The sequence below is a fragment of the Manacus vitellinus genome, unplaced genomic scaffold (genome assembly GCF_001715985.3).
Source record: "Manacus vitellinus isolate BGI_N305 unplaced genomic scaffold, ASM171598v3 scaffold_9_pilon, whole genome shotgun sequence".
Taxonomy (NCBI): domain Eukaryota; kingdom Metazoa; phylum Chordata; class Aves; order Passeriformes; family Pipridae; genus Manacus; species Manacus vitellinus.
The window spans coordinates 809330-836373 of NW_021940917.1; the positions used below are offsets into that span (position 1 = coordinate 809330).

Below are 27044 nucleotides of genomic sequence, written 5' to 3' on the forward strand. Positions count from 1 at the left end.
GAAGTGTTATTGTCTACGCTTTAGAGCCAGGAAGAGTGAAGTATGTTCTCTAAAAATCTCCCTACAAATTAGTGAACGGTCTGTTTCTCCAAAGGCAGTTTTTGACAGTATTTGGAGCTTCATTTACAAAGAACTGCTCACATGGTTTGATCATTTTGCTTAAAACTGCAGTGTTTCATTTTGTGTCTTTCAACCCAGAGACAGGTTAGAATTAACACAGAATTTCCTTTTATGAATGCAGTTGCAGGCTCTGCTGTTGACTAAACAGCTGGCAGAACAAGGAGCCTTTGCATACAATCTGCCACAGCAGAAACAGATCAGCAGTTTTGATATCTTCACAAAAACAAATGTTCTCAAGTATTTTTCCATAAAATCAGTAATTAACAGCTTTAATTATTAAAAGCTCCCTCTATTGACAAACTAACTAACCAGAGAAGATCCTGAAATGAGCATTCAAGTCTTTCTTTTTGAGACTACCAAGTAACAAGTTCCTGAGAAAAGATACATGCTGTCTTACAAGAAAACAACTAAAAAAAAAAAAAAAAATAAAAAAATAAAAAAAATTCTTGTTCATTTCTAAGTTAATTCTTTTGACATGCATTTAACGAATGTTGTTTACTTGCCAGAAAATTAAACAAATAACAAGAACTGCTTTAGCAAATGACTAGTTGGCTCAAGTGTTTTTCATGAATTAATCTTCCTTTGTATAAATGTAAGAGAGTAAAAAAAAGGAGAGCTTGAAACCAGTAATGACATCCGTGAGCTCCTTCTGTGTGTTCTGCAGTAGCAAAACACTGCCCGGGACTATAGAAAGGGAGAGGGTTGCCATGCAGACCAGCAAAACAGCCCTCTGAAATGGCATGCTGACCCACTTTCAGTTACCAGTTCTTGCTGACCCTTTGTTGAGTGAGAGGTTTTTCCAAGTTTTGCTGCTTTTTACCCTTTCAGTTCTCATTTCTAAAGGGGCAAGCCTGTCTCTCTTTTTATTCTTGTTTTCTTCTTCCTCCACTAGTATGCATTGAAGAAAAGCAGACTGATACTTGTGACTGTCTCTCCTTTAGATAATTAAAAATAATCTCCCATCCCTTCTCTTCTTAAGAACACACTGTGGAAGAAATATGTATCTTGTTATCAACAAAATTATGATACAATTCCTTAAGGAACTCATTCTGATCAGAGTAGTTCATCTATGAAAAACCACACTTTAAGTGTTCTATGTGGATTCACTATCTCTGTGATAGTGAAGGATAATAGTGTAATATTATCCTAAATATTGGCATGTGCAATAGTAAAAAAACCTGTTTCAGTCTTGCAAGCAGCAGTATGCAAATCCCCCTTTTAATTCAGGTTCAGATGTTGTGATTTAATCTAAATCTTTGCTTCTCCTTCTTCCAAAATCAATAGAGGTTTAAAGAGAGCTGTATTTTTATTGGAACCATGCGCTCAGCCTAAGTTGCCAAAATAATTTAAGCTAAAACTACTGTTTTTATTTGGGTTAAGGTTGACTCCTGGAGCTGTACAGAGGTAAAGGCATTTAGATTGTCTTCCTCTTTTTCAATTCCACCATGGAGTCTACAGTGGAGTGTTGTCAGGTCAAGCCGTTTTTCTGAATCTGAGTTACCCAGCTGAGCTTATCTATATTCATGACTTAACACAGGTGGAGAAGAAACATCCTTCCACCCCTTTTCTTTACTATATACATATGCTATAATGCATAGAAAAAATGTGTGGCTCCACAGATTCAGAATAAGCAAGCTCCAGTGGTCCCACAGTGTAAGTCCTGCTGCCAATACTGCTACTGCTGGTTGTGTTAGTGTGACCTTTCCTTTGATAATGAGTGACAGCTGCTGTGAAATGTCTCCCAGGGTGTTTGACTCTCTTAGGCAACAACTGGAAAAACATAAAAATATAGAATTTGGAAGTGAGTTATAGAAAAAAAAAATCTCTGCTTTATGCTACTTGAAAAGTGTTCTTTGACCTTCATATAGCTTCAACAAACTGATGATACAGTAACAACACAGTAACGATCTCCTGCCAAAACTTTTTAAATCCTGGGAGATGTTTCACAATAACAAATATTGTAATGTTATTGCAATTAAGGAATCATGTATTTCTCATTACGTATGTTTTTTGTGTGTGGGCATGCACTTTTAACTGGGACAAAATCAGGCCCTTGAACATATAACCTTCAAATGATTAGGGGGCTCAAGTTAAGTATCTATTTCTAAATCTATCCTCTGTAGTTAGAAACCGGTTTAGATCCAAAAACAAGTTGGGTTTTTTTGTTTGATTTCTATTCCATTGCAGCAGAAATGTCATAGGTCAGAATTATATATTAAAGATGCTCTATGGTAACAGTGCCTTGATCTGAAATAGATTAAATCTAGGCTTCAGTTTTAAAGTGAAACCAGGGTAAAGATTTGATGATTCTTTTATATTACATTTATCTCTTGGGAGATCTTGGCACAAAACAGATCAACTCTCATCTTCAAAAAACTATGTCAGTCTTGGGTGGAATTGTCATGAAAAGAAAATCAGAAAGAAGCCATTCCAAGGTTTTGTTTGGATGCAATACAAATTGAATGCAGTAATAATGCAGTGAATGGGAATCAGCAGACAATCTGCGTTGAAATACAACATTGTAAGGATTCAAGGTTCAGTTTTAAGCCATCCTGAAAATATATATCCTATTTAATGGCACAAGCATTTACCTCTACTTGCATTACAAAAGTGAAAACATATTTAAAAGATGTAGCTTTAATCAAATCTACAAGACTGTACAAGATTTTAGAAAACTAAATTTTTAGAAAACAAGATTTTTAGAAAACAGGTGACTGAGCAGTATAGTAGGTCCCATTAAAAGTCATGATAGTTCAAGATTTTATTTTATCCTAAATCTGACAGAAATCCTACATATAAATAATATAGGGTTGATCATAAAGAAAAAAAATTTAAAATACCATTTTGTCATTTTAAATCAAAATTGTCAATAATTCTGAATGAGAACACGGATGGAATTCAGAAATTGCTGTATCTTCAACTCTAGACTATTTTATCAGAATACTAGCTATAAAATATAAATACACCACTAATTTACTTTGTCTTCTGCCAGCAGTGCATGAGACAGGATTTAAAGGGACTAAGAAGATCTGGCCAACGTATTTAGTAGCTGACACTTTTTGGTTTAGTCCTTCTAAAAGGTTTCCCTTATGTAAGAGAAAGAAGATAGGCCCAGTAAGATTGAGACTGAAAAGTCTCCAAACTACACATAGCATAGGGAGTCAGACAAACTACTTGAGATTATTTCTTCTTCAAAAATATCAAATAATATATTGTGATGGCAAAGAAGAAAGAAAGCTCTCACCCTTATAGCCAGCTGCATTGGTTTTCCAGTCATTAGCATTCAGATGTCCTGCACGTGAAGTCCTGACAATAATGTGCTGTATGTCTCTCCAGGTCAGAAATGGACTATGAAAAAGGGGAAAGACAAAGTCACAGATCAGACATATTTTATCAGGATTTAGGGATACAAGGTCATGTAAGCTGAAAAGTATCCAAAGCAAAACAACCATCATTTACCTTCTCTGCTTTCCTTTGCTCCATTCAAAAGAACATGTCCTAATTTTACAGAAATACTACACGAAATTATTTATACATCTGTGAGGTTTGAAATAAGCAGACTGTAACAATATATGATAACATTCTATTATATAAAACCTCAGGGAAGATGAAGTAGCACATTTCACACAGACGCAACTTTTATGAACACCAACTACTGCACTCCAGTAAGTCCAAAGGAGAAGAAATCAAACTTCTGGCTTGCTGAAAAGCTCTACTAAACCTCACTAACTGCTAGGTCGAGCTGGCAATTCCTTTAGACTTCCAGTTCCTATTGAACTTATTCCAGGTGCCTCTCTTGCAATTAATTTGTCTACCTCTGGTCTTGGAATTCTGAGGGTCTATGCATATTTTTCAAGAGGACCAAGCAGTCAGCACTGCATCTGGACAGCTGGATAGTTACAGAGCAAGTACGTGATTGTACAGATATGTATTCCTTCAAGGGACTGCAGAACAAGTAGCTGATTGCATAGATGTGTACTCCTTTAAGGGATTCCTAATAACCTGTCCACCCAGAAGATGAAAGAAGATGCCATCTCTATCCTCGCTGTTTTTAATACACATTTTATCTTGTAGGACTAGGGGAAATCTTTAGGGACTGCAGTTTTCCTGTTTCTTCTATATCCACATCAAGGAGAACTTCTTTACTTAGAAGATGATCGACATGCACAATCATTGGGGTATTTTTTCTTTCTCCTTCCAATTTTTCAGTTTTTCTATTATCTGTAAGAAGACCAATAGCATTGTCTTTAAAAATGCAGTTTAATAGAGGGAATGATAAACTGAGCCACTAAACAATGAAGAGGAAAAAAGTACTGTGGTGTAGAACACCAGTCACTAAGTATCATTCTCAGAGGATCATTATCTGCCCCTCTTGCACGCACTGCCACAATTCCACTCAACTGTAATGATGAAGACAGACCAGAATGAAGTTTATCAGACTCAAAATTGGCAGTCTACATTGACCAGGACTGGCAGTCACTGAAAACCTGGGAAACCTTGATTCAGTTTCTTAACACATGCTCTTGTGTCTCTCAGACTAGAAAGTCATTTGGACCATCAGAAAAGCGACTCAGTCTCAGCACTTATCTCTATGGCATTATACTTGGGCTCTTGTTTCCATTTGTTGGTAGAAAGTACACCAAAACAACAGCCATAGGAGTGTGGGGAAGGTCAGCCCAGGGGTGACTGTGAATGGGTCACATTCTGGGATGAGGGGGACATTGCTGTCACATGAAGTGACCCTATACAACTAAAACAAGTTCCAAGAGCTACAAGTTACATAGTCACGTTACAAGAAATTTCAAAGAGAAATAATTTGATAAAACACACAGAGGGCAACAACAAACATGCAGAAATGTTTTAAGTTGTCCTGACAGGGAAGACAGAAAAATCTCACTCGTCTCTCTGTTTGATGTACAGAAATGAATGTTTCACGGATTGGCATCCCACATACACTGTTCACACCTTCCAGGACTTGTTTTGTCAAAGCAATGTCTTTTTGGAAATACCTGGGTAATCAGTGCTTTATGGCACTTACACATGGAAGTAGAATCCTGCTTATCCTGTGAGCCAAAATCAAGCAATTAGAAAGCAATCAGTGAATACATTAGACAATCTGTGAAGAAATGGAGACTTTGTTTTTCATTCAAGATGCACCAGTTTAGTTTCTCAGGTGATAAATTTCAGCTTCCACAAGCTGCAGCTTTAGGAGAAGGCAGTAGGCGCAGAGGAGTTACTGCAAACCAGTAGTCAACTTGTTCATAGAAAACCTCCCTCCTAGCCTGTGTTCTGTGTGCATGTAGATATAAATTCTTGGGTATTAAATAACGGAAATTAACTTGTGTTGGTGGAATTACTGAAAATGAAAACAAGTTGCAAAATCATGGTCTGTCATTCCATACAGAAGAGAAAAACTTGGGACATATATGACATTCAGTCGCATGTAACTCATTTTTATATATTTTATTTTCCTACAGCCTTATAAACCATATGCTTGAAAACAAGTAGGAGTTGCCTGAAAATGTCAGAATTCTTTTAAGTGACAAGATTGTATGGTATAATGAAACAAAAGTGAAAAAACATGGAACTATACATATTTTTCTCATTTCCTTTGCAGTAATATGATTTTAATTCTGAATGTAAATTTTCCACAGGAGAACACTTCCCAGTGGGTTTGTGTGGACCATGGGAAGGCTGATGTAACCTAGCACCTTTCCACCAACATCTGGGGCACCACAGGAAGCGGCACGCATTTTTTTAGAGTCAACACAGAAAGTCCTGTTTATGTTTGTGGTTGATACAGAAAGAGGAGATGGAATAATCTCAAGAAGGAAGGTGAGTTTTAAATAAACATCTCATTAATTGTAGCCAGATTTTTTGTAATTTCTTTCAAATTTTATCAATTCACAGCCATTCAATTTCTCTGGTTTTGGCTACAAGATATAAGGGTATTACGATATTTAAAATATTCTGTTGTATTTAATGAGAGCTTATGCTTTCTGTCCCTGATCATTTTTTAAAACATTAATATGCCCATAGGTACTTTTTTTTCTTATGGTGCGATTTCTCACACTAGATTGTTGGACTAGAATGACAGTAATTGTTTATCCAACTGAGTTGGTAAAAATTACTGAAAAAGAAGATTAAAAAAAACCTTATGGAATGTAAGGAGCATTAAGGGTTTGCAAGATAGGGCATGCTTGTACAGTCACGTAACACGCTTCAAGAAAAAAAAAAAAAGTAGATTTTATACCACCTCAGGAATTTCACTGGGAGCCAGTGCAAAGTCTTAGAAAAACATGTTTCAAGAATTCAGGAAGACCTCCAGGAATCCCGAGAGCTACATTCTTTATAATCTGGAATCTGAAAAATCTGCTATTTTATAAAGCAAGTTGACCATGATAGCGGTGAAAAACAACAAGGCACTAAAATACTCTTCTCAACTTCTAAAGCAGGGAATCAAGACAGGGAACACTAAACTCACTATTTAAAATGGAATGATGGACTTAATGGTGGATCTAACTATGTTTAGATAAAGGATGTAAGGATATAGCAGTTTTCACTTTATAATACCAGCCTCACATAAACTGGACTTAGTTGATCAGTCAACAAATGAGATTATCTCTCAGAATTATGATTTATTTCTGAAAACAAAATCATGGTAGATCTTGAAAACTGAGCCATTTGCTGTTCTATTTCCTATCCTTAGGTAATAATAAAAAATAATGCAAGATTTTCTATGCCAGAAAATCTTGATCAAAAATCTGATTTCCAGGACACAACATTGTATATAGTTAAATCAGTCTGTCCCTTATGCAATATCCAAATCTGCTTGCTTACTGTGCAATCCATAAGATTTCTATATTTTCTTCGCAAGGAATGGCAACTTGGGCATATTTATATCTAAGAGATTTAACAGCATATGAACAACACTGAAATCAGTTTCTGAAGCCTACTGTAGCTCCTTCACTGTAGTCAGATTGAAATCTTCTCTCTACAGTAGACATTTCATTTGAAACAAAATAGGTCTGCAATTATTTGCCATTATTTTTTGCAGAAACTTGAACCAAAAAAAGAAGAAAACAAAAAGAAAAAAGAAAAAAGAAAAATATAGAAACTGGAATTACGTCAAAATACCAGTTCATTTGAAGAAAGAAGGACTTTTTTTTACTTATTTTTAAACAAGATAGACTAGAAGTCAATTTTAAAGCATCCGCAAAAATCACAGAATTGGTCAAAGATTTGTAAAACATGTCAAAATTGGCTCCTAAGTGAGTAAACAGTTTTTTGCTAGCCATGAGGGCTTCAGATCCAGACAAGGTGTCACTCATGTTAATTGATTTACTATTTGAATAATCTCAGAAGAATTAATGGCTAAATATCTTGAGATGAACAAATGCATTAACAAGAACAGTTATCAAACTAATTGACTGATCTAAAAAATGGACATTTTCCTTCCAGTGATTTTATTTCTCAATGTCTCATCTAAAATTGCCTTGGGATTATACATACCACACAATACTCAAAATCAAACCAGAATAAACAGAAGTGCATACCAAAATGCTTGTGCAGCAGTTAAAAAATAATGAATGCTGTGTCCTTTACCAACAAGTGATACTCTAAGGTACAACTCTCTTCCTCCAGGCTTCTCAAAATATTTATGAAGTAAGAAGAATAAAATATATTACAGCAATTATATCTTTAAGCAGGATCTTTAGAAATTACGAGTAGATTGTCCTTTTTGGCCAAAGCTGATTTCTTCATTCCACAAGTAGTCTCCCTAGTGACACAACTGGGCTAATACAGAAAATAGTACAGAATTCAGGCTCTGTCCTTTGGTACAGTGATACTGTGCCAATAATAATTGTTCAGAGTAAACAACAGGTGGAAAAAATATCACTCAATGCAATAAATAAATAGGACAAAACTTTGCTCTGTTGCTGCTTTTTTTTTTAGCAAAATTATATGGTTAGCAACATGAATAATGATTGCTACATTATCTTCATAATCAGCAATTTGAATGTGATAAATGTGGCCTATATGAAAAAAAATGTTTCTTGAAAAAATAGCAGTGTGATGAGAAGCGCTGAAAGAATGCATAAACTTTTCTCCAAAGGATTGAGGTAAAATACAGTATCACAGGGTGCACCATTCAATTTGGAATTATCAAATAACCTTCTTTGGAAATCCTAGCTATGAGAGAACAGACGTGAATAATTATTGCTATAAAAAGAGTCTCTGTGTCTTAGACATCTTGTAGAGCAGTAAGAGATCATTTTCATCACATAGCGCCACCTTTAAATTGATAAATTAAAAAAAAATCCATAAGAAATAGTAATCAGCCAAATTTTCCTATGAGATCTACCACCCTACTACCTGTCCCAATGACTCCAATATATAGACCCATGCATAGGATTATTTTAGCTATGCTAATGGGAGACGTTCTTCTTTCCCAGGTCATATAAAGAATCAATGTGCAGATTTCTGTTGTAGCACAGAATTTCAGAAGCAATGAGGCATTAGGACAGCCTCTACTGTTGTGCTTACGTGTTTAAATGGTCTACACCATAACTATTTCAATCCTGAAAATAAGAAGATAGAAAAATGGACTCCAGTGTTTAACGAGTATTTAGCCAGTCATGGATACATTATTGACGTGTTTTGACACATCTGTGTTTTGACATGTCTGACATCCCCATATGTTCTAATTGTCATGTAACTCTGCACGTAATCCTGTTAACTTCCTGCTAGGAAAGAAATGAACACTATGTACTTGGTGATTAGTACGTAGGTCTTTCCCCATAAATGCAACTTAAGTTTCTCCTTCATTTTCTGACCTGGTAAGCCACTGTTCATTCAACTGGTATATCAAACAAAACTATTTGTTTACTTCGGAGTTAGATTTCAGTTCCTTCTTTGCTCACACTGTTTTTCTGAGTTCCAAATATCTTGTCAGAAATTTGTCACTACTGCTAATTTCTGATTTGTGTTGAATTTTACCCAATTCCCTTTGAAAGAAACCCAAGTCTGACTGACGATGACAATCCCTTAAAAAACAATTAATGGCAACTGAAGGTACTGTATGTCAAAGGTCAGTTACCAGTAGCTTTAATGGCATATCTGGTAGAACTCTGTTTAAAAAGATGCGCAATTAATGACATTTTTTGAAATATCTCTCTACGATCAAAATTGCTATCAACAGCCTTTTACACTCATTATCATATTTCTCCTCTTTTTCCATTAAAAGCTTAAGTTAGGTACTGGAGAAAGAAGAGTAGTGATACACGTGTGAAACCAAATTGCTGACTAACACTCATTAAGAACACATCATTTAAACCAATCACATTCTAAAGTGTAGTGATATTTGACGGATTTCACTGTGGAAAGGCACGCTACCATTCGAACAGTCACTAAATAACTTCAGCACATCACTCATACTAAACATACTATGAGTATGTTTAGATCAGATTGCTCAGAACCCCATCCGACCTAGCCTTGAATGTTTCCAGCGATGGGGCATCCACCACCTCTGTGGACAAACAGTTTCAGTGTTTTACCACCCTCACTGTGAAAGAAAAACACGAAAATCCATCTTTTGCATTATCTTTATATTGGTTTTTAGGATACAACCCAGAGAAATTGTGACAGGATATGACAGATGTATCCCTTTAGATTAACAGCAGGCTAGGCAGCAACACACCCACCAGCAATGGTGTTCTGGTGTACCTGTGCCAAATGCGCTGTTCACACAGAGGTGGAAGATTCAGAGCCTACAGAGTATTGCATTTTCCCCAAAGATAAAAAAATCATAAGTGCCAAAAATCAAACAAACAATGGCCTAACTGCAGGCTGATAATAATGAAATTGGGAAGAGAAAACCCTTGAGAGAAAGGTATCTGAATCACAACCTTTATCGTGCCTTCTCCAAAGGAAGAATGAAACAGGACTGTCCAAAAGACAGTGCACACAGTCTACTGAATAACAGGAAATGTCAGCAAAACCTTAGGTTAGTTGCCACTTTTAGAACCAGCTATAGCTGTGCAGGTGGGGAAGGCTTACATTATTTTAGTTTAATGCAGGAAGATATGGTTAGCACGGTAGCCAGGCTATTGATTTGACCTTTCTTCCAAGTCCAGTGATGCTGATCACTTCTAATACAGTTGAGCTATGACACTGTTGTAGATGGAATCTCAAAAGACTGAATTCAGGGAGACTGCAGTCCTGTGAAACTGCTTGTCTTCAGCCTTCCTCATTTTCCTCCTGCTAGAATGGTGACAGAAAAAAGCAGATGGGCTCCCTGCTTTCAAGGTGAACAGCCAGCAGCACCCCAAGAGTAACTTCAGAGAGAAGCCTCTAAAAGCTGGGTCTGGGGAACACTTGGAGAGCCAAGAAACTACAGGGGATAGAGCTGCCAAACTCTTAAAAGTCTCAACTGAGAAAATGTCAACTGAGATTTTTGAAAAGCCTTTAAAAGTTAAAGGCGTTGCCCTGGCATCAGAACAATGGCTAACCACTTGTTTTATTTCTAGCTGTTGCTCCAAAGCACAAACACAGAAAATCTCAATAACAAACTTAAAAATTATCACAATCAAACATTATTTGTTGTTAGTCTAGACTGAATTTAAGAAATGCCTGGATGAAATTTTCTTTAAAGATGTTTATAGCAAGTTAAATAGAAAATTTCAGCACTAATGATTATTCTTTGGCAACTTTACATGTAACTGGAAAGAGGACCTTAAAATGGGAAACAAATAACTGCAATTTCAGAGGTGGTTAAAGCTCAAGAGCAACACAGGTTCTAAATTAAGAATTTATTAATGGTTATGTTTTTCAGATACTTCAGTATTAAGAGCAAACTACTCCAAAAATGTAAAGGCCAGACTGGATGGAGCTCTGAGAAACCTTGTCTAATGAAAGGTGTCTCTGCCCATTGCAGGGGATTTGGAACTAGATGATCTTTAAGATCCCTTCCAACCCAAACCATTCTATGATTCTATGATTCTATATTGCTCATGTGAAGAGAGTCATAGAAGAAAATAAACTCTCTCCAAAGCCATACCACTGAGTGTACCACACAGTAGAAACACAGCAGACCACTTCCATTTCAGCTGCTGATTCTTAGTCATCAAACTGTAGTTTATATACCTTGGGGAGGAAAATATGCATTGGCTTACAGACAGTGGAACATGCAGTTCAATTGGGGATGTATAATGTATTTTTCTGTCTTCAGAAACATCAGTTGTTTTTTTTTTTTTTTAAATTTGGCTTCTTCAAAGGAAGAACAATAGAACAAATATGGGCATACTGTCTCTTCTCACTCTGATTCCCCCAAATTCCAAATTAAAACTTTTCATCAGTGAGAAAAGGTATTTCTGGTACCAAGTGTAGATGGTACTGTGTAATGCAAGTAGTTTATTTTTAGTAACAACATTGCTGCTTCTGTGGACTAAATTGATTATACTTATTTGCAGGTTTACAATTAGAAAAATTTGACATTTTGTAATGACTGAGAAGTGCAACACACAAGCAAGCATTTACTCATAGCGCCTGTCTTTGAGTGACAATTGTTGTCTATCTACAACTCTGTATTGCACCTGCAGGGATTCCAAACAAACAATCTGAAACTCAACTACAATTCTTTCATTCCTGAAGGAAAACACATCATTTGATACTTAAATACTGGATCCAAAAAAAAAAAAAAGTGTTCACATAATTAGAAATTGGGGTAGCATGTAGAACATCATCCCCAAACAATTTGTTACCAGGATTTCGGGAGCAGATCCCAGTTGGAAGGAACAGCTAACTGGAGGGTTCAAATCAATAGGAAAGCCAGAGATCCTCCATCAGCTATTCGCCAATCCTACCATCTGGGGCTTGTCAAAGAAAGAAAGTGGAAGGTTGTAGTGTAAATCTGCCTCGCTCATTTTCCATTGGTTTAATGTACCTTTGCATGTGAGTTGAAGCAACCTCTTGGCTGTTCTAACTCACATCCAGGCCATATTAGTGCTCTGTTCAACTCCTGATGTCTCCCAGGAACAGAACTTGGCTACTGGGGAAAACTGACCTCATAGGCTTGAAACCCTTCCATGGTATAATTTATTGTGTTTTCCAGCACAAAGTGGAATGAAACTATTCATTATTACAAACATAGTCAAGAAATGTTCAGGACTAAGTGCAACAATTTTTAAGAAGCTTGCTGTATGGAGAATGTAATTAAACTTGCAAAACCCCTTTCCATCTTGTCTTTTAAAAAAATCTCATATAAGCACTTAGTGCCATTAGTACAGGTACTAACAGGGAATTTAAGGAAGAGTTCATAAAAATACAAAGTCTGTTTGAATGCAAACTAGTTCCAGTAAGCAGTTGCACTATGCTGCCATTTCATGCGCCCTTTAAATCCCATGTATTTTAAAAGTACTGCAGAAAATGCTTAGATGGCTTCAAAGCTTCTTTTTGCATACTTTAATTTCCAGCATTTAGTTAGGGTCACCTAACTTGGCAGGTATCACAGGTGAAAAATACATTCCAAAATTTCAAATCACATAAATAAGAATTACCATTTAAAAACTGCATAAAATAATCTGAATAGATTCCATATAAAGAAATCCCAGACATTAAAATTCAATATATCATGATATGATCTCCCTGCAATATTAAAGGCCTTACTTCATAATCTATAACTTCACAGACCAAAAATTTCTCCAACCTAAATAAAAAAAACCTGGCATGGGAAACCAGGAAATATTTCTCTCCCTAATTTCTCTCTCTCTCTCTTTTTTTTTTAAATTTTTTAAAAAAATTTTATTTTATTTAATGGTTGTGGACAGCAGCAGCAACAGCATATTTTAAGTACACATAGGAGAGAAAAATTAGTGAATGGAATATAAATGAATGAAACCACATTTGTAATATTATTAATGTAATTCCTTTGGATCTATTGAAATACATAGGCTAAGATACAGAAAAAAATAAAACCCCTCCATATAATGAAATGGAACAGAGTCTGAAAGGAGGCAAAATCAACACATTTTCACCCTGAAACTCTTGTTAGCACCATGGAACAGAGTACTACAAATACAAAAAGTGCCTAGGATATTTAGTTACTGGCACATTTTGTCTCCACCACCACATTTGAAGCTTTAATAGTCTTGTCTTTGTGCCTATCATAGCAACTATTAATTTGGAAAAAAAAATACTAGTCCATAAAAAATACTAACATGGATTTCCCACTGGTATATTCACCCAAGTTCACAGAGAAAAAAGTGGAAACTTCTCAGTGTGTATTAAGATGTCACAATCAGAAATAGATTGTTAGTATGTCTTGAGTGCTAAAACTTTATGAAACTTTCAATTACAAGAATAATTTGTTAGAAAATGCATACAAAACATCACATAAAAAAAACAATTATGAGCAACCTCAGTTCATTAAGAAATAGTAAGAAAAACATTCAGCAAAATGAAATGTACACACTTGCAATCTTATCTGCACTACCAGATTGTTTGAAATGAATTTAATGATTTTAAAACAGATTAAGAAGAGATTAAAAAACCCACAATAGCATTATATTGAATTTTCAAAATACCTTTGTTTCTAAGGACTGCATTAAGAAAAAATAATTATATTGACACAAGTACTTCACCACTTAAGATTTTGTCAGGTCTTCAATTACAAATTATTATTATTATTATTATAACTCAACACCAAAAAAGTATTCCGTGCTGAATATTGGGCCAAGCTGTCTTCAAAAAAGTAATATGAAACATGGAAACATAATTCTACTGTTACAAATTACATACAATTTGAAATTATCATTGTGTCCAAATTGTTTACTGCATTCAAAGGAACTGGTTGCTCCCAGAGGAAACTAGTTTTCTTCAGAATTTAACAGAATCTATCTCCTAGTGCTTGATTTTGAGTAGGATTTGGGGTGGAGCATTCCACCTTAAGCCTGCAAATCTTATCCAAAAGAGCACAAACTAATTCAAAAGGTTTTCAAATATACATTTACCTGAAAAATCTCCCATATTTTTGCTGCTCCATGAAGCACATTAAAGATATATATATTAGACAAAAAGAACAAAATCCCGCAGTTGAGAAAACGTTTGTAAGACAGAAATGTTTCTGAGCTAAAGGTTAAAGGTCTTCTGAAGTACATTATCCATGGTTTTTAGAGCTGAGGAACTTAACCCATGTTAAAAAACAGATTTGTGTGAGCATGATTAAGTTGAGAATTTTTACTTTTTTAATTATATTATCAGGGTAGGCTAACATCATCCCAAAACCTCCTTCAATGTTCAAGAATTGCTAAGAGGAAGCTGATGAATGCAGGAGGTGACCTACAGTAGCCTGCAGAGCAGAGCAGATCTGGGCAGCACTGTGAGGTGCTTTACAACACTGTGAGGATGCTACGCACCATTTAATGGAAACCACCTGCGCTCAACAATGTTGCAAGTTACTTCAACACTGAGTACTCTGTTGACACCTCCACAGTGTTAGCTTTCCTGCATGTGAAATAAGCATGGAGATCTTTCCTGCTCTCAGAAGGGTACTGTAAATTATGATAACAAAGTTTCCAAAGAACTTTGAGATCCCTTGTATAAAGGTGCTGGACAAATCAGAAAGATCCTTCTGTATGTTTATTTTTTTTTTTCAGAGTACAACTCAGATCTTACTTTGCTTCCAGTGCCAGGGCAATGATGCCTGCAGCCATAGGTGCAGAGGCTGAAGTTCCAGTATGGCTGTCTGTGCAACGCTGCCTCAGGTCTGTGGTGATCTGGAAGAAATTGAATGTGTAAAATTTAGAACACAACTTCAGAAATAAGAGCAGGTTTTATTTGCTTGTATGAATCACATGTATATGGAGGGTATTTTCTTCTTTCATTGCAAGGAAAGGAAAAAAAAGAGGTGTTTGAATACATGATGCTACATGTTCTCAGCTTGAAGTCACTTGTGAAGTCAGAGAGGTGTTCTCTATATTGTTCTGAATACATAAGTTACTTCCTTTTTTTTTTCATGGCATGCTCAACAAAGAGACTTTTAAACTAGAAAAACATGCAGAGGGGTTTGAAACTGCACTGTTAGAACTCTGCCCCTCTTGGATTTATAGAACACTTCAAGAATCTCAAAGTGCCCTACGAACAGGAATGAACTAAATCTTATAGTGCTCCCTACATACAGACTGCTTATGCCCATTTTAGAGACTATAAAAGAGGTATGGAGGTTAACTAGGCTGCCAGAAATCACACTGGAAATAAGCGACAGAAGAAAATACAGTTGGGCTCATGCTAAGTACTGTGTTTAATCATTCCTTCATGCCTTATGCAATAAATCACATGAAACTAAGTAGTAATTAATTGGAAAATGCTGATGGTAATCACAAATTTGGCCCAGCCATCACCAGTCCATTAGATATTTTCAGTTTTTAATTGCTATGTATTATGTATAAATAATTATATGATGCCCTGTATTTTTTATGTAATCTAAGTGAATGTCTACACTGTGATGTGTAATACCAACTAGAGGCACAGTCTTCTACTGAAGTTTTGGGATGCTTCCATCTAATAATGAATTTTATACAGATTCTTTCTGTCGGACAGTAAATCACAACCAAAAATGTGTTTACTCTAAATCCTGCTTCTTTGATGGAACTGTTAATCTAAAGTGATTCTACTCTATGCTTCTCTTCCTGAAGAAGTGGTTCCTAGCAAGGGCAATGCAGTAGAGGCAAGAAATCACTGCTACCTAACAGAAGATTAAGCAAAACCCACACAGACTTGAGAACAGTTGTTAGAAGACAGCAGTCCACAGCACCGAAACCTCCATGAAGGTGTGAGAGTGAGTGACACCAAACCTTATTCTCAGAATTTCAGTCACTGCAAGATGTAAAATATCTGCCTGAGGGGCAGAGGAGAAGTTGCTACACAGCTTCTTATCTAAGCACACAGAATTATTGTGTCTTAATTCACCAGTATTGTGCTCCATTTCCAATACGGATATGTACAAAAATGGGGGAGGAGAGGACTGGAGGATCAGAAAACCACAAAAAAGCACTAGGCATGTGAAAATGCCCATCCAGCTTTGAAACCCCAAAATATACAAAACATGATCTGAAAAATTATCTACATCCTGTCTCAGCAGAATATAAGCAAATGCATATAGGAGCTATAGGTTCTACACTTTACATTAGCCATATTCAGTAACATACATATTACATGATTTGTATAAGGCTGCTGAAAATTCTCACAAAATGTAAGCATATGCAAGCTAACACAAAAGACTTCTAATAGGGAAGGAGCTAACAGCACCAAGGAAATGATTGTTGAAAATGAGTAGTGAGTAAGTGAAAGAAAATGAAAGTTTCTAGAAATTGAAAAAGACAGATTAAAGCATTTATGTCAGATCCTTAAATAAGCGAACTTGTCAGAGGCCAGATTTCTTGACTAATAAAGTCTAGAAAGAACCTTTTTTCCCCTATTATTTAATATTCTTCATAAATAATTCTTTATCTGTCATCAGTTAAAAGTTGGAACCTCATAAAGAAAATATTTCTATAATTTCTTTATCTCTTGCCTTCTTGCCTATTGAGTGTGTATTAATTTAGACAATGAAAATTAACAGTGTTCGGAAAAGCCTTATCCATGCAAATACCATAAATGCCCTGACAACATTAAGAGATGAAACTGCAGCAGGAACAGTCCTAACAATGCATTGCCTACATGTGCAAATCCAAGTAGTGATTTTGCAGGTGGGACTGACATGTTCAAGAACTAGAGGATGACATGCACCCATGAAGAGATATATGCGATTCAGATATCCCATTTGGAAAAAGAGTGGCCAGTGTTGTGGTGAGGATCAGAAGGAAAGCCAGGAAAAAGAGAGGGCAGAAAATGTGATTAATACATGCTTGTGGTTTTTGTATCCGAGTACTCTGTTCCCTGCATAAAAATGGTGCAGCAGGTGCTTTTCTTGGAGGACTAGAGGACAGTAAAGCCTACAGGACCTCAGGCAGGGAAAAGTACTCTTTCAGCAGCTTTTCCCTAAGGGACAGCCTCTCTCACTACACTGAAACACATACCAAATTTTGCTATATTCGTTTCTCATCCTCTGGGAGAGCATCCTTCCAGAGCGATTTCACTGCCCTGTAACTACAGATATCAAGCACAACAATCCATGACATGTCTTTATTTGGTAACATTTTTGCTTATGTTCTAAACAGATGCTGTGGCGGCACTTTGAACTACAGACCCTGATCTCTCTTTGAGCAAATATTTCAGCAAAAAATGGGTAGGGAAAGCTTTGTAAGCAGAAATCCCATTTGAGCTAATTCAAAGGAAAGTTACTGAAAGGAGCTGAGATGTTTGGGTGTAAACTACCTCCAACATCCAAGACATGTTTTTCAGCACTGTGGATTCACTGTCAGAGAACTGATACATTGATCCCAAGAAAAGTGAGTACTGGACCACCAACAGGTGAGCAAGTTTCAAGAAGAAAAATGGTGCCCCAAATCCCAGACAACATGATAGCAACATTATAACCTCAATAAAAGGATGTGGTGTTTGACAGCACCATGAAGTTGTCATTAGTGTGTACTAGCAGTCATTCTGATCAATAGTGTGGGCAGAAGGAGAAATTTTTTAATCTTTTGTTGAGTATAACACAAATGTATGCTTGAAGTACCTTTGTAACAATTGCTGATCAGGGAAAATGCTGATTAAACTGCCCAAGAAAATCCATGCAATATTTCTAGGGGCATGAGTTATATCCACTTCTAAATCAGTCGAATCAACCAAGTTTAACTGAAGACAATGACAATGTTTCTGGTACTGCCTAGTTTAATCAACACGAAATTAACAACCTCAGACTGACACGCTGATGAAAAGGAAGACAAAAATTATATGAATCATCACAATGCACTGTATTACCTCCCATAGGCAGTAGAACAAAGCTTTCAGAAAAACTAGACATTTATTAAAGGAAAAGCTCTAGACAATGTAACGGTTTTATAGGAGCAACTTGGTCTGGAGAGCTAAGGAGATGCCATTTCTGTATAGTCATTATTAAGGTTGTTTCACCACTCTTTCCATAGTTTCACTGACTGAGAGGTTAATAATGAAGGTCAAAATTGGATTTCCCCTAGCAGAGGACATGCTCACTCATCCCCTCCCACGCCTCTGCATTTCTTGCTATTTCCTATTTCATGACATGAGTTTTTTGATCCAATTGAATAATCTTCTACTTTCTGCTACAGTTCTTCAAGACACGTTGATTTCTATGAATCTATGTTCCCAGAAGTGAAAAGGCTTTAACAAAAATGTACTTACTGTTCATTCTATATAGCTTGTGTGTCCATATATACCTAAAACTGAAGGTGCCACATGATATTCTGTGTATATCTTGTGCATACCTTGATAACCTGAATGAATTTCTGAAGGAGAGCAGGCTTTTGTGTTTTAAGAACTGGCAGGAGACTGGTTTGGTTTTTTTCATTGTTTCAGTTTTGAGTTCTGCTTAGAGTAGCAGTTAGTCAGCAAGGAAAAAACGTAACTTAGAAGAGAAAGAAAATCAGCAGATGAATTGGCATTTATCACAAAACAACAAAACAGGTGGACAGGTTATTTTCAGCAGTTAAATTATAGGCTTGTGAATTATATCTGTGAGGGACTTTCATATGTAAAATCCTTCGTGCTTAAGGAAATAATTTGAAAAAGGAATTCAAAGGAAATGCATTTGTGCAATATGCTTGATAAGTGAAAGAACCATATAAATAACTATATTAGGTGGTACTTAACCTATCCTAGCTACATGGTCTGGAGTGGGGAAGCTATCTTCCAGCATTATCCTATGATATTCAAAGTGGTAGAGAAGAGAATAATAGGAAAAATACCTTGACAACTCCATACTATTAGCCAATACTTCTGCACTCACTGAGTTATGAGAAATAACATCTATAAAGAAGTATAATTTTATAGTCTTTACCTACTGTTAATTTGCCTTTGTCCCAGACTGTGAGTTTCTACACCTATACCTATGCCAGCATTTGGCAGCTGCACTTGAAAACACTCAAAAGTAATTCTAATTCTTTTCTCTGAGAGTCTGTGTAAAAGGCATACATGTATCTGCATCTTTGAGATGTTTGTATGCTTTGGGCATTTCAATATACAGAAAGGGTGGAAACTTGGTCCATAAGGGGCTAATTGTTACTGCAATAAAATTCAGTACAGCGTACAGTCAAGTGTGCTTAGAGTACCATCCCTGAACAACAAGGAACTCTTGCAAGATGGTAACATCAGTGTGTGTTTAACTATAATTGTTAGCTTAAAATATTTCAAGCTATCATTGCAGAAGACAAAATTAGAACTCCAGACTAGGAAAACTTCTAAAATTACATCCTATATTTGTAGCAAGCAATTTTCAAAAATGGGTAGCAATGAAAAAAAGAAAAAAACTCTTGTGTGTGGTTATAAAAGTGTGGGTGATCTATTAATCAAAATAATTTTATAAGAATTTTTAGTCCACACAATGAGTTCCTAACGTTTGCTCACTGTTTGTGGATAGAATAACACAGAAGGAAAAAAAAAGGAAGATACTCAACTAAAGAACTGCAAGGAAAGATAGGAAGGAACTGTGGAACATGACACTAGACCATCATAACCATCCACTGTCCCTCAGTCTTGCATAGGTATTTCTGTACTATGACACTATAGAATCTTACATGATATTGGAGTTTGTTCTGAGTTACGTGACAAAAAACAAACAAACAAACAAACAAAACCCACAAAAACTCCCCTGACTTCTCACAGATATCTGTTGATACCATCAGTAATTTTACTCTGTATCTATCTCTGCAAAACGAGCGCATTCAATATACCTTCCAATATTCAACATACTAATCCTTTTAACTCACAGACACAGTGCTTTTGTCACTCAATACTACCTGACTGGTGTGTCCAGTCTGGATGTTCAAAGTTCATAACATGAGAGAGAGTTTATAAGAAAACATATTTTACATAGAATGATGGAAGACAGTTATTAAAAGTTACTAAAAGTTATTAAAAGTTATTAAAAGTGATTAATCGTTCAGGCTACATGGGCAGAGAGAAGACAGTAGACAATTGGAGTGGTTTTCACACTAGCAATAAAATCAGTGACACCAAATGCTAAGAAATAGAAGTTAGAGGAGCTCAGAGAACAAATGAGAATTTTTTTAATGGCAATGGGTAATTAAAACCACTTGCCCTAAATTTAAGTGGATTTCCTGTCACTGAAACCTTTGAAAGCAAGATTGATTGTATTTGAGAAAGTTATTGTTGAGGTGATAGCAACTGCTGGATTTGACGGACTCAGGGAAGTCCTACAGACCTGGTTAAGTAAGAGCTCACGGTGGAGGAATGCAACCACTTCCGTTCACCTTACACTGTATTACTATCACTTAAACATGAAGATGTTAGTGAAAGTCTTTTAGAGGACAGTGAAGGGAATTTAATTACAGAAGTGAGAACTCCTAGGAGACACAGTAATTTTTTTTCTTTATTACTATTTATCAGAGAGAACAAGAAACATGCCAGGAAGAGAAAGATAAGGTTTCAGTGAAGAGAAGCAAGTAACGAACAGAAAAATTACTGGAACAAAGAAGTACCACAGAACAAGTTTAAAACAAAAATTAGATAATCTGAAAATAAGGAAGAATCCAAGAACAGATGGCCAGAATCCCAGAATCCTTGAAAGACAAGGCAGACAGTATTAACAAAACATAGTGGCAAATATTTTTAACTCTTCACTGACACCAAGAGAGGAATCTGCTAAGGAACAGAAAGAAGGCAATGTTAGATGAGTACTTAAGAAAACATACGGGGGAAAAAAAAAACCCTTCAAATCCCTCAATCTTCTGAATTAAGTTCTGTAAGTTAAACACTAGAATAAATAAGCAGGGAAGAGGAAAACATTAGCAAACCTCATTTACCTCATTACAAGGGTTTAAAAGGTTAAAAGGATTAGTATGTTGAATACTGGAAATTATACTGAATGCGCTCATTTTGCAAAGGCAGATACAGTGTACAAATACTAATGGTATCAACAGATTATCAAACAGAATTAAAACAATTTGCTGTTTTCCGGCAAAGATGAGTACATTAGGGAAAATGGATGCTGGCTGCTCAGGAATGACATAAGGAACAACACAGGAAAGATGAGCACTGAGTTAATTTTCCTTACAATATATTTCTGCCAGAATAGACAGCAATATGAGCAAATTACCATCACTGAATGTAAAAGAGGAATGATGCTGGATCAAAATAAATCTGAGAAAATAGAGGGGTACGTAGACAAACTGTTAATATCATGAGTGTAAAATCTGAAAACTATTGATAACTGGATTTAAAACAGAGGATATTATTACAAATTATTTCTCTTTCTCTCTCACCCTCCAAAGTCACTGAACAAACATAATCACATACACATTAAAGAAAATAAGTAAACCCCATACTATTTTCCTGTCATAGGATTCCCCGCTGCTGTATGTTGTAGCCAGTGTGGATGCACATTCTTCCAGATACCATGGCTTCTTCCCACTTTCAGCTGTGCTGCTTATTGAAATAGTGTAGATGCTATTGGTGTAGCCATCACAGGAGCAGTGGTCTCGACTTCTTCCACCATTTCCAGATGCCCAAACAAAAACTGAACCTAAGCCTCTTCGACCCTGTTCGGAAACAGTAAAAAAGATTTGATCAATAATTCTCTTCCCTCTCAACTGCTTAATAGGCAGGTCTTTTCCCCCAAAAAGGCATCTCATGAGAAAAAGAAAATAAGCAATTTCACTGAGAAGAATCTGAAATGAAAACAGGATTTAGCAGAGTTCAGAATCAGACATTAGAAAAATTCAGAAAATGAGTGGTATGAACACAGCTTTACAAGCAACTTTTATACAAACTTTTGTTTGTTGGTCTGCATCTATGCTATTCCAATGTACCACGAAAGAGGTGCTGAAAACTCAGATGAAGCATTAGAATATCATATTGTGTTGTAAAAAGGAAAAAAAATACCATACTTGAAACAAAACCTCTTCATAATGCACGATACTTCTTATTTATTAGGATGCTCTCAGCTGTTTCTTCTTGGGTTGCCTGAGGCACTGGGTTTTTTGGGTAACATTATATACTGTGAACCACAGCACCATTTTTCACACACACTATAAATTACAGAATCACAGAACACCTGAGATGGGAAGGGACCTCAGGTACTTAGTCCAACCCACCTAGTCCATTATGACTGCTAAATGCACAACACAACATATAAACAAAAATGGACAAAACTAATTCTTATAAATCTATTCTAATGAAGCACTAGATCATTAGTTCAGCATGTTATTTCAAACATATGACTAGTTGGACAAGTTAATTAGGTATATTCATAATTTAAAATAGGTAATCTCCCCTTGACATTTTATTAATATACAAAGTTATATAGTGTTCAAACGAATCAAAACATTTTAGTGGCGCTAATACGCTTATACAGGTATTGATATGAAAAGTGAAGGTGATCAGTAACATGTATTGTTGATATACGAGAATTGATATATGGTTAATTGGGTTTTTCCTTATTTATATTTACATATTTCATGTCAGTGAATGAAATTCAGATTCATGCAACTGTATGATTAATTATCAGCATTAACTTATTTTTGATTAAGCTAAACAGTGTCACCCTTTCTTACAAGACACTCTTGCAAAGCATGGTACATCTACAAATGTGCCAACAGTCTCACCTATACCGCTTGTGCTTGCAACTCATCATGTTGCATCTACCTGGCTTTTGGATAAGCCCACCACTATGGGCCCATCATAAAATAAGGTATAAAACAACTTTTTGCACAAATCAAAAATTAATTCAATCTAAATGCTCAGAGGGGTTTTGCTAATGCTTTCTGTGCTGAGCATAACTGAACCGACATTATTGTAAGACAAAAAACTGTCACACTTCACAGTCCAGGCTCAAACACAGATGAATTTATTAATCTACTGTTAACATCCCCATTAAGGGACATTAAAGATCTTCTAGTCCCAGCCTCTCTCCAATGGACAGAGACACCTTTCACTGGACCGGGTTACTCAGAGCCCTATCCAGTCTGGCCTCGAACACTTCCATGGATGGGATGTCCACGACTTCTCTGGACAACCTGTTCAGTGCCTCAGTCCCTCACAGTAAATAATTTTTTCTTAATATTTAATCTAAACCTACTCTCTTTTAGTTTGAAACCATTTCACCTTGTCCTGTCACTACATGTTCTTGTAAAAACTCTCTCATCGTTTTTCTTCAGGCTGCAATTAGGTCACCTTCTCTTTTTCAGGCTGAACGAAACCAATTTTCTCAGCTTTTCCTCAAAGGAGATGTGCTTCATTCCTCTAATCATCTTGGTGGCCTTCCCCCCAGACTTGCTCCAACAGGTCAATGCTCTTCCTGCACTGGGGGCCTAGAGCTGGATGCAGCACTCCAGGTGGGGCTTCACTAGAGTGGAGAAGAGGAATAGAATCACCTCTCTTGACCTGCTGGCCACGCGGCTGTTTATGCAGCCCAGGATATAGCTGGTTATCTGGGCTGCAAGCGCACAGTGCTGGCTCATGTCCAGCCTCTCATCCACCTGCACCCCCAAGTCCTTCTTAGCAGGGCTGCTTTCAATCTGTTCATCCCCCAACCTGTATTGACATGCTGCACCCTGACCCAGGTACAGCACCTTGCCCTTGGTCTTATTAAACCTTATGACATTCCTATTGGCCCATTTCTTGAGCTTGTCCATGTCCCTCTGAATGGCATTCTGTCCTTCAGGTGTTTCAACTGTACCACTCAGCTTGGTGCCATTTGCACATATGCTGAAGGTGCACTTGATTCCTTATATCTTAAAATGAAGATATTAAAAAACACTGGTCCCAGTATATATGAACCCCTGAGGAACACCACTTGTCACTGATGTCCATCGTGACTCTGAGTCATTGACCACTATCCTCTGGATGTGGCTGTCCAACACTTATATCTAACAGTCATCAAATTCATCTCTCTCCAATCTAGAGAGAAGGATGCTGTGGGGGACCAGGCCAAAGGCGTTACAGAAGTCCTGGTAAATGACATCTGTAACCCTTCCCTTGTCCACTGATGTAGTCACTCAATAGTGATGCAGTCACTCAGTCACCTGGGTAGACACATAGGTGGTCACTAGGTTGGTCAGGCAGGACTTGCCCTTTGTGAAGCCATGTTGGCTGTCCCAAATCACCTCCCTGTCCTGCATGTGCCTCAGCATTGCTTCTAGGAGGATCTGTTCCATAATCTTCTCAGGCACAGAGGTGAGGTTGACAGGCGAGTAGTTCCGAGAGTCCTCCTTTCTACCCTTTTTAAAGACAGGTACAATGTTCCCTTTTTCCAGTCACCTGGGCCTTCACCTGACAGCCATGACTTTTCAAATATCATAGAGATAATTTGTGAGTTTAGTGAAAGTATAATACCTGGACTCTTCTTTCAAGCAAACTAAGTTAAATAGTAACTTCTCCTGGTTAGTATTTACATAAGGTTATTGTCTCTAAAATGCAAATTTTCATAAAAAAACCCCATTTCAAGCAGTGAAAAAAATCTCAGAATGCCAAGTTATATGTACAATGAAATCACATTCTTCAGACAAAATCAATCTGAATATTTCACTGTTTTTCATTTCCTTTAGTTAGTCTTGGCTACTGCATCAACAAAAGTTGCAAAATAGCAACACTTTTTGTGGTTTTTTTTTTTTAAATTTTTTTTAAGACAACCTTGATGAAATGTTACAGCTCTACTTCCCAACTCTTGTCAAATCAAAACCCTCTTTCCATTTGGGGTTCTCCCTGCTTTTTCCAGCTAGCAGGGTCCAATTCAGAGCCTCCCAAAGCCAGTGGGATGTGATTTGCAACTGCATGGGCCTCTTTTATGAACCACTTTCCTTTCATTCTATGAGCAGGTCATACCCCTTTGCAAATCTTACACTACCATTCTGAAAACATTTGATGAAACAGACTAAAGGAACCTTAAATGGAAAAATTATTTCACACATATTCACCAATTTATTGCACCAGCAGATCAGGAAGACAGAAGATAGGCCTCTCTGATGTTTTTGAGGAATAGGATGGAGGATTACCCTAATAATATGTTGATTTGTTACTTTTTTATGTGATCCTGCTTGATTTTTACTGGTTTTATTTTGGTTCCATCCCATCACCTCTTGAAATTAAATCATGCTTCCCAGCAGTATGCAATTATTTGCTTTCATCTTCTGTCTCCTCAATGGAAATGGTAATTTGTGGTTTGCCTATCAATTCTTCCATATGTTTCAGAGTCAGGAACAGATTTCTGTCTCATCCTGCTCACTTAAAAACCAACTCTCTCCTACATATGCTCCACCCAAAAAAGTCAGTATATATACATACAAGGTTAGAATACACAGAAATAAGTTTACCATACAGCCACACTGTTACCTCCAGAACATGTCAAAATATTCCATTAAAACCTTTTAAATGAATTTTCAGAAGTATCTGCTATTTGGAGATTTTTACATATTTTTACTTTTTTTTTTCTTCACATGCATGTCTTGAAAGCAGTATTATGTAATTACGTTTGGCCAAATCAATACCCCACGGGAAATTCAGAATAACCCACCAATACAACCAAGAGAGACGAAATGAGAATTTGGGGTAATCCAATCCCAAATTCCACTTTTTTTTTTAAAAAGAAAGGTTTTGTAAAAGAAGTTATCAAAAAGATATTCGCACAGAAAAGCATCCTACCAACAACAGTCCATCTGTCATTTTTCTGCTGTCACCATCAGCTGGTTCTGTATGCAAGCAGCAATATAACATGACTTGCCCCATTCATGCAATGAAAATCTTTTCACTGTAGGATATGACTCTACTTAGTGAAAATTTCACAGAATTAATCCTTGAATTATTAGCTTGTCTGCACAGAGAATGTGTATCTATTTCTTTAGATGCATATTTATGCTGCTGTGCTATTAGTGAACAACGAGCTGTAGAAACAGGTATGTGAATTGGCTACAAAATGTCATCCTGATGAAAACATGCCCATGGGTCTTAGAAATTCTGTGATTCAGTATTTAAAAAAAATAAACATCAATTTAGATTTTAATAGTAATGGTAGGGCTTTAAAAATAACAGCCATTTGCACCTGAATTTACCTTCTCATGCTAAGTTTTTTTTGTAAATAAATTATAGCAAATATTTCTTTAAAACTAATGTGTTCTGCAAATACGTAAAGGATTAATGTCTCTTTTATTGCAATAAAAAGAAAGTATCAGGTGCACTGACTAACGGAAATTAGTAGTTTCTAATACATACAGAGAAAGAATTCCCAGTCCTCTTTTTCATGGCTAGGCTTTGCGAATGAAGATTTGGAGAGGGCTCTACCCACATTTGCTACAAGCACGCTGGTGGCAAATGAGGTCAATGCGAGATAGACAAATGCAGTTGCAAAAGGCACAGCAGAAAGACTCCTTGGATGGTATCAGCAAGACACGATTCTTTCTGCATTGTCTTTTCTCCTCAAGAGTGATCCTGCGTGTGTTCTCAAAAGAAGCAGCAGTGTTATAGATGGTGTGTCTCCAGGCCTCCCAGTTGGAGGCCACAGTAGAGCAGTGATGAAGATAAATATGGTCAAGGCTGAGATGTTGTTTCAGGGAGTCCTTGTATCTCCTCTTTGGGGCTCCTCTCTTGCGGCACCAGTGGCAAGTTCACCATAAAGCAAGATCTTAGGGAGGTGGTGGTCCTTCATCCTGGAGATGTGCCCTGCCCATCTCAGCTGTGTTCTCAGCAACATGGCCTCAATACTTGTGACTGCTGCTTGTTCTAGAACAGATGTATTGGTCACATAATCTGACCAGTGGATGTTTAGGATTGTGCGG

At 36.7% G+C, this 27044-nt stretch overlaps 1 protein-coding gene across 6 annotated transcripts in view; it reads right to left on the reverse strand.

The window, feature by feature from the left end:
* Positions 1-27044, reverse strand: part of PCSK5 (proprotein convertase subtilisin/kexin type 5) — a 249914-nt gene that overhangs the window by 104612 nt on the left and 118258 nt on the right. For all 6 annotated transcript variants that reach the window (XM_018085966.2, XM_018085965.2, XM_018085967.2 and 3 more), the window contains exons 8-10: positions 21603-21815; positions 14794-14894; positions 3365-3468 (exon numbers count right to left, since the gene is read on the reverse strand). In XM_018085966.2, the coding sequence (XP_017941455.2) occupies positions 3365-3468; positions 14794-14894; positions 21603-21815 (418 nt within the window). The remainder of the gene's footprint in view (positions 1-3364; positions 3469-14793; positions 14895-21602; positions 21816-27044) is intronic.